The sequence below is a fragment of the Pagrus major genome, chromosome 12 (assembly GCF_040436345.1).
Source record: "Pagrus major chromosome 12, Pma_NU_1.0".
NCBI lineage: Eukaryota > Metazoa > Chordata > Actinopteri > Spariformes > Sparidae > Pagrus > Pagrus major.
This window is the reverse complement of record NC_133226.1, coordinates 17,014,463-17,022,086: the sequence shown is the minus strand read 5'-3', so window position 1 is coordinate 17,022,086 and position 7,624 is coordinate 17,014,463. Positions and strand designations below refer to the sequence as shown.

Here is a 7,624-nt window from a genome sequence, read left to right as displayed (position 1 = left end):
AATCCACATGCTATGTATGCATCTCATGTTAATATTATTCATTAAGTATGGTTATTAACAGTATCATTTTTATTTTCTACATTTTATTGCTTGTTATGCTCATGTTTTCCCATAATTATTTAATTGTCATATTGTATGATGACCAGAACTCTGAACTTTATAGTTGCTCGAAGCTGCAGTACCACCTCCTGTCCATCGGGTGGCGCTAGTGTTTTATACAAACAGCTGGTCCTCTCTCGTTCTGTGTGTTTCTCGGTTTGCAGCACGGAAGTTCAGTATCAGCAGGGTTAGTTATGTATACACTCAGCAGCATGAGCTGATGATATTATTTCTTTAACCTCCAGTTTCACAACAGCCAATAAAATGGTGAACATCGGTCTCACCAAAGTGGACGATGCGGTGGCAGCAAAACATCCGGTGGGTTTTTGTTTCTGTACCTTTTAAAATCATCTCTGTTGATCTCTGCTGGACACTGACAGTCAAATGAATTAGCTGCTGCCTGTTGAGACCGTTGTTATGTACTAGAAAGTTGAATGAAAGTGTTTCAAGAGGATGAATGGTGTTTTCTCACTCTCAGGGTTTGGGGAGTTACGCTGCCTGTCAGTCTCACGCCTTCATGAAGGGGACAGGGACCTTTATTCTCGGTGAGTGTTGTGTAATTTAACATATTGTTAGAGACACTTTAAATTACAGTGTCATTTTAATATTGTATCATCGTAACTGAATAATCAGATTGTAAAAGAAATCACATTGGACTGTTTTATGTATTTTCACTCTTTATTTCAGTATTTCTAAATCAGTCCCTGAACTAACCAATCTATGATTTAATAATTGAGCTACATTCCTACATGTCAATACTTTAACATTAAGTAAGAAGTAAGAAGATGATCAAATCTACAGACTAAACATGATCTGGACCAGTATACACCACAGGAGGGAGCTATATTCTGCTAATGTTTCTGGCATCAATAGAACAGGATGTTCTACTTTTCATGGTGAGCACTGAACTCATCACAGAGCTAAACGCTTAAAAAAGGGGGTTTGGTTTGACTTCTGTTACAATAAAATCTAACATGATGAACTTCAGACATCTGTGATCTGTGGTTTCACACATCATACCCAAACAGGTAGAGAAAAAATATTGACATTGGAAGGACACTGAGAATAGATTTGGTTTTGTCCATGTGGCTGTTAATCATCCCCAAAGTTATTATTATTCTTGGACACATCATTGCTGTCGGTGGGAGGAAGTACCCGGATCTTTTACTTAAGTAAATGTAACAATATTACAGTGTAAAAATACTCTGTTACAAGTAAAAAGTCCTTACTTAAGTACAAAAGTATTTGCAAAATATACATTTAGATTAATGTATCATATTATTGAATTATAATTATGGATACATTAAGGTGTACATCATTTTAATGTTGCAGCAGGTAAAGTTGGAGCGAATTTACATTACTTTATATAATAGGTAGCTTCAATCAAGCCTTATCTTTATCAATAATAATAATACACCATGATTTATTTGTTGATGATATATAGTATTATTATCTGAGTCTACAAGTAGCTAGTAAAGTTATGATATGAATATAGAGGAGTAAAAAGTACAAAATGCCCTTTTGAATTGTAGGTGAATATAGGTATGAAGTAGTGTTAAAACGAAATACTCAAGTAAAGTACAAGTACCTCCAAAGTGTATTTAAGTACGGTACTTGAGCATAATTAATTACTTACTTTTCACCACAGGATTTTTTAAACTGAAATCTGGAACTTTCACAACATATGAAGAAATATACAGCCGTTTCTCACCGGAAAACCTCCAAATTTGCTTTCTCATCTGTAGTTTCTACCTGAGAAGCAGTGTGTACACGCATCACATGCAGGTGTAAGGTTATTGAAAATCAGCATCGGTGAAAGGGGTAATGCCTGCAGCAACAAAAGAAAACCCAGATAAAGATATGGTTCGGATTTAAATGTTATCTTTGTAAATAGATTTCCTCCTCCCTGAGCAAGCTTCCCTCTCAATGAAAGCAAAGAAGTGAAAATGGATATTTGAACATTTGAATATTGTATGATAGCTTGTAGATGTGTCACTGAGGTGTGCACTGTGTTGCTTTTGCAGGTGCTAGTGCTTTATTTGTCATTCAGAAGGCTCTCCAGCGGAAGCTCCCTTATCCTCTCCAGTGGAACCTCCTCATTGCAACGGGTGAGAAATTAAATGTTTACTTCAAATGGGTTTAAACACATAAGCCATCAACAGTTGTTTACTCTCTAGGCATCCGTACCTCCTCTCAGCTTACTAGTGTTTTTATAACTGTGCCTCTGTCTTTTCTCTCAGTGGGGTCATCAGTAGGAAGTTATGCAGTGACTCGCTGGGAAACGCAGAAATGCTCAGACCTTTGGATGTTGTTAGAAACAGGAAAAGTCCCGGACAGATCGCCACCGCAGGGTGAGTACAGAGTGTGTCTGCAGATCTGCTCACCATTCTGGAAAATATTGAAATATGGATGTATGTGGGAGTAACTGTTTTGTTAGATCACCATTAAATAGGAGAAGACACCCTGTTCTGTATATACGTTTCTGTCCTGGGCTGAACAGATGTATCTGTGCCAGCTCTGTTCTTGAGTCATGTTGAACCAAATACAGATAGTTCGGTGCTTTCTGTTTATCTGTGTTTGTGTTTGTCTTTCAGTGTCTCAACCAGAGGAACCAAAAGGAACTGGAAAGACAAAATATGGCGACGTTATGGATTAAACATATAGTTTTAAACTTGTGTATCTTCTGTATATAACTACATGTTTTCAGAAAATCTATAATGGTGGAGACATTCAGATAAGCTGAGTGTGAGATAGTTTATGCTGTATTTAACTCCAGGTTTTCCTTTTCGTTTTGAACATGAATGAAGCGTCATTTTTTCACTTTGAGTTTGTGGTGTTATTTAATTTCATAACAGCATTACTGTGAGGATAAACAGAAGACTTTCCTGAATTAGAGGTCAGGAATTAGTTCAGGCTTTTTGGAGGAATTCCATGTTAAGCTTGTGATCCAGTATTTGGATGTGTTAGTTTGACATGCAACAGATTTAGCAAAGCCAGCCACTAGTTGTCACTGTAGACCTCATGGGATTTTCAGCTGTGTATTGTATTCACTGGTGGCTTGAACGAACCGGTTTTCAAGTGTACGATCTAAATTACACATTGATCATTTTAATCACGTATGCCTTGGGCTGAAGAGAGCAAATCATGATTCATCCTTTTAAATAAATAAACATTTTTGGCTATTTAATAAAATGCTCCAGGCAGCAGTGTAATCCACGTGAAATCATTTACAGCTGCTGCTTTAAGCCACTGCATGTTCATTCATCCGTCCTCAGTTCAGCAATGCTGTAATGAACCCTGCCATATCTCAAAATGACTAAAAATTAATCCGCTTTGGATTTATATCAATTTGTCGTCCGCGCCAAAAACATCAATTCCATGAGGTTAGGTGCTAATTTATAATGACAGCATGAGCAGTTTGTCAGGAAGATGAAAAGACGTGAGGGAGGCGAAATGTAGTTTGTCAGTTTTTTTAAATAAAGAAATTGTCACTGGATGAGAACTGGTGAGAAGTAAAAAATAAAAGGGACATGTTTCTATCATTTAAATTTTAGGTCTACCTCAATCCTGTTAAAAGCTGACTTCTAATGATTTTACTGAGAAATGTGTTTAATTAAGGTATAAACATATTCACAAATCCACTCTGTGTTTTATTATTCAAACATAAATAGTTATAAAAAGTGTAAAATACAATAAAAATTGGAAAAAATTGTCGTATGTATATTCTGTTGATTTAGACATTAAGATCTTGTGCTTTCAAGTTTGAATGCCCTCATTTTAAGTTTCTTTGGACAGAAGTGTCTGTTGACTGGATGTCGTGTAATGTATTTTGTCAATTATGCTGATACAAAGAGTATAAAAAGCAGAGCACTGATCCGTCTGTCCCCTCATCCGCAGTCACAAAGACGCCCACATGTTCATGTAATGAGAAAAGTAATGAGTGATAAGTAAAATAAAGATAAACTGAACTGCTAATTTGAAAAACAGGGACCTTTTCTCTATATATATATATGTACAATGATAGAGCCTAGTATTTTTCTGTACAAGCCTAATATATATATACACTTACCAGAGATAAGTAAGTGATAATATGAGCATAGCACTACATGCTGCTCCATAGACAGATATAATACCAAGCTTCGTATGTGACACAGAGGGGAATATTGCTCATCCTTGCCTGGCAAGTACACAGATTCAAAGGTACTACCATTTTGAATTTAAAGTTGCAATCTATGGATGCAAATAACCATTAATTTCATTGGCATTTAATCTCAAAACTAATTGTTTAGTCTACAAATGTCAAAAAATGTGTATCTGAGAGCCCAAAGTGACGTCTTTAAATTTCTTCTTCTGTCCAACCAACAGTCCAAAACCCAAAGACCTCTCATTTATTATCATAAATGACAAAGAAAAGCAGCAAATCCTCACATCTAAGAAGCTGGAACCAGCAAATATTTGACATTTCTGCTTTTAAAATTACTTAAGTGATAAATTGATCATCAAAATAGTTGACACAAGTGCACCGTCAGGAGAGGTAAACCAGGCAAATGTTTGGGGCCTCCCACAGAAATTTGTAAAAAAGAGCCCCCAATGGCCACCCATGTTGGCACATTTTAAAAGGTTTGTATTTCGTACATTTTTTTGTTGCTGTCAGATTATTTATAACATAATGGTGATGAACGCTGGTTGGACTGGCCCCCTGGGAATTTTTGCCTTGGGCCACAACAGACTCTAGAATCGCCACTGACAGCTGGCAATTGATTTTCTTTCAATCAAGTAATCGTTGCAGCCCTACGGCCATCCTTATATCATGTCCCCTTCTGAGAGACAGATGTTATCAACTGGATGTGATTTCAAATATTGTGTAGAAGATCGTTTAAAATCTCTGTCCAGATCCTGAGGATAACGATCCTCTTTATTCTGACTCAAATCTATTCATTTAAACATTTGGAATGAATGATGAATCTATAATAAAATGTGGGCTGTGTCGTTACAGAATCTTTTTGAATTGGTAAACACGTCCAGATAAGAGAACGTACTGCTTTTTTAAACACTCCAGTTGATTTGCATAGCTCAGCTAGTTTGTACAATAAGGTGTTAGTAACATAAATTCTGCACCACGCAGTGCAGGCCAGTGAAACAATAGAGCCTTTCAAGCACGCTTTAACACCTCGGCTGAATGAAGCGACCAAAGTCCAGGCCTTTGATTCACGGAGAACGAGCCAAAGAAAGTCCTCTAATTCTGAGAGCTGGAGACACAAGCTCACGCCAGTGTAGCAGGAAACATTTTTCTATGTATGAAAAAGAAGAACGTCTGGATTGGTGATCCTCATAGTAAAGGCAAGAGAAGATTCTGGCTTTGGTTTAATCTGAATCCACCCCCACTCATGCTTCTCTCTCGCTCTTGTCCTCCCACTGTAATTCAAATCTGATTTAACACCTCCAAGATTTGAAGGTTTTGAATTCTCTTTCTGTCTCTCTCCATCCAAAAAAAAAGGGGCTTTGTGAATTGAATAAGCTCTCAAATCCTTTGTCACATGCACACTGATGCTGCTGAAGGAAAAGACTTAGAGAAACAGAGAGCAAACAGGACATAATGAGGGAAAAGACTGCATGTGTATACAGTGTTTTATACATGAGAGGACTGACCGGCAAGTTGAGCTGCAGGATCAGTACATGTCCAATAACTAAAACAAACAGCGGTATGGACTGGGCTTTTGGCACGCTTGGCAACCACTGGAACGGTTTATAAAGCCTAAAGAGTGTGTGTGTTAGTGTCCGAGTGTGCAGCCAGTTCGTGCAGCAGCGGCAGCAGTGCATGTGCGTGACAACATGAGAAAAGAGCGATGAGGAGAGCAGGAGCGAATGCTCATTTGTCTGACCCTGTGTGTCAAGTGATGACACTGAGCTGAGCTGCGACTGGACAGTGTGTGTGTCTCTTTCTCCTCTTTCCTTCACTTTGTCTTTCTTTGGTTATATAACAGTCAAGCCTGAAATGACGTCTACAAAAGCCCTAAAAGAAATGCAATTTAGGGCATTTTTATGGTGGCCCTTAAGGTCAAAACACAACATTTCAGGAAACACAACACAATTTCACAAAACACAATAGAAAACACACTGTATGTTGTTGTGTTTTGTGAAAGGTCATTGTGTTTTCTGTATGTTGTGTTGTTGTGTTTTCTGTAATGTTGTTGTGTTTTCTGTAATGTTGCTGTGTTTTCTGTAATGTTGTGTTGTTTGTAATGTTATGTTGTTGTGTTGTCTGTAATGTTATGTTGTGTTTTGTAAAATGTTGTGTTTTCTGTAATGTTGTGTTTTCTGTAATTTTGTTGTGTTTTCTGTAATGTTGTGTTGTCTGTAATGTTATGTTGTTGTGTTTTGTGTAATGTTGTTGTGTTTTGTGTAATGTTGTTGTGTTTCCTGAAATGCTGTTCTGTCTTCTGTAATGTTGTTGTGTTTTGACCTTCAGGGCCACCATACATTTTTGTATCCCAAAAGTGAGCCACAGTTGATGTAGATCTCTACTCTGAAACACCACTGTTGGACAATTGAACATGTGATCATCTAGTTGGCCCGTCTCTCTAGCCCAGGGCCATAATCAATTCCAGCAAATTAATGTGTTAACAAGAACAACTGGTGTGTGATTGACTGTCACATTTGCTGTGAGGGCATTTATTGATTGTGTGTCCTCTCTTTCAGCCTCTCCTCTCATAGAGAAACATACAGTGTATTTGAATAACATAATGGGGAAAATATGTGAGTCAATATCTGGTCTGACAGGAAAAATAACCGTACGCATGAAGCAGTCAGTAAATTACAGGGAGTCCTTTGTGACAGAGTGACAGTATCTTCAACATTAATCGCCGCTTAAGCTTTTGACGGGATGAGACAGGACATAAGAGTTCAAGTCTGGGCAGGTCAGGGATAAACATGGGTCTGAGCAGGGACTGAGAGTTTCTCTGACTCATCGCTGAAGACAGAGAAACAGAAATGTCAGAAATGCTTGACTCTGAGAAAGTTGTGTGCAGGGATGCAGCTTTCCAGCCCAACTTAGAGAAACCCTTAATATACATCACATTACATAATATTAAAGCTGATTCAGAATGAAAGCGTCTTTTGAGGAAGAAAAAAAATCTTGAAAAAGGATTATTGTTGCCACTGTTGTCACTTTATAGAAGCCGAGTGTAACCAGGTCAAAAATGATTAGTTTTAGGCTTTAGTTTTAATTTGGTACACATCAGTGGTTGCCTAAAAGGCATAAAAGCAAGTAACTAAGATTATTTTCATTTCTAGTGTGGGATTATGAAAAATATTTAAAAGCTTAAAGGATAAGTTCACTCAATAATAAAAAATTGAGTCATTACTCACCTTGATGCAGATGGAAAGTTCGGCGAACAGACTACATTAGAGTTAGAATAGTTTGTAACTAGATTCAGCCTGTAAAGACGGACTAGTGAGTAGATGAGTCTCAGTGTTTGGCATGATGACCTTTAATGTCCCCGACAATTTCTGTCGTCTCATTTAG

At 37.6% G+C, this 7,624-nt stretch overlaps 1 protein-coding gene across 1 annotated transcript; it reads left to right on the top strand.

Annotated features, from left to right (window-relative positions):
• Positions 1-276: 276 nt before the first annotated feature.
• tmem141 (transmembrane protein 141) lies at positions 277-2,919 on the top strand. The gene is made up of 5 exons (XM_073478082.1): positions 277-417; positions 578-644; positions 2,124-2,207; positions 2,340-2,450; positions 2,694-2,919. Exons 1-5 carry the CDS (start codon positions 364-366, stop codon positions 2,753-2,755), a joined length of 378 nt encoding a protein of 125 aa, XP_073334183.1. The 5' UTR covers positions 277-363; the 3' UTR covers positions 2,756-2,919.
• The last annotated feature ends 4,705 nt before the right edge of the window (positions 2,920-7,624 follow it).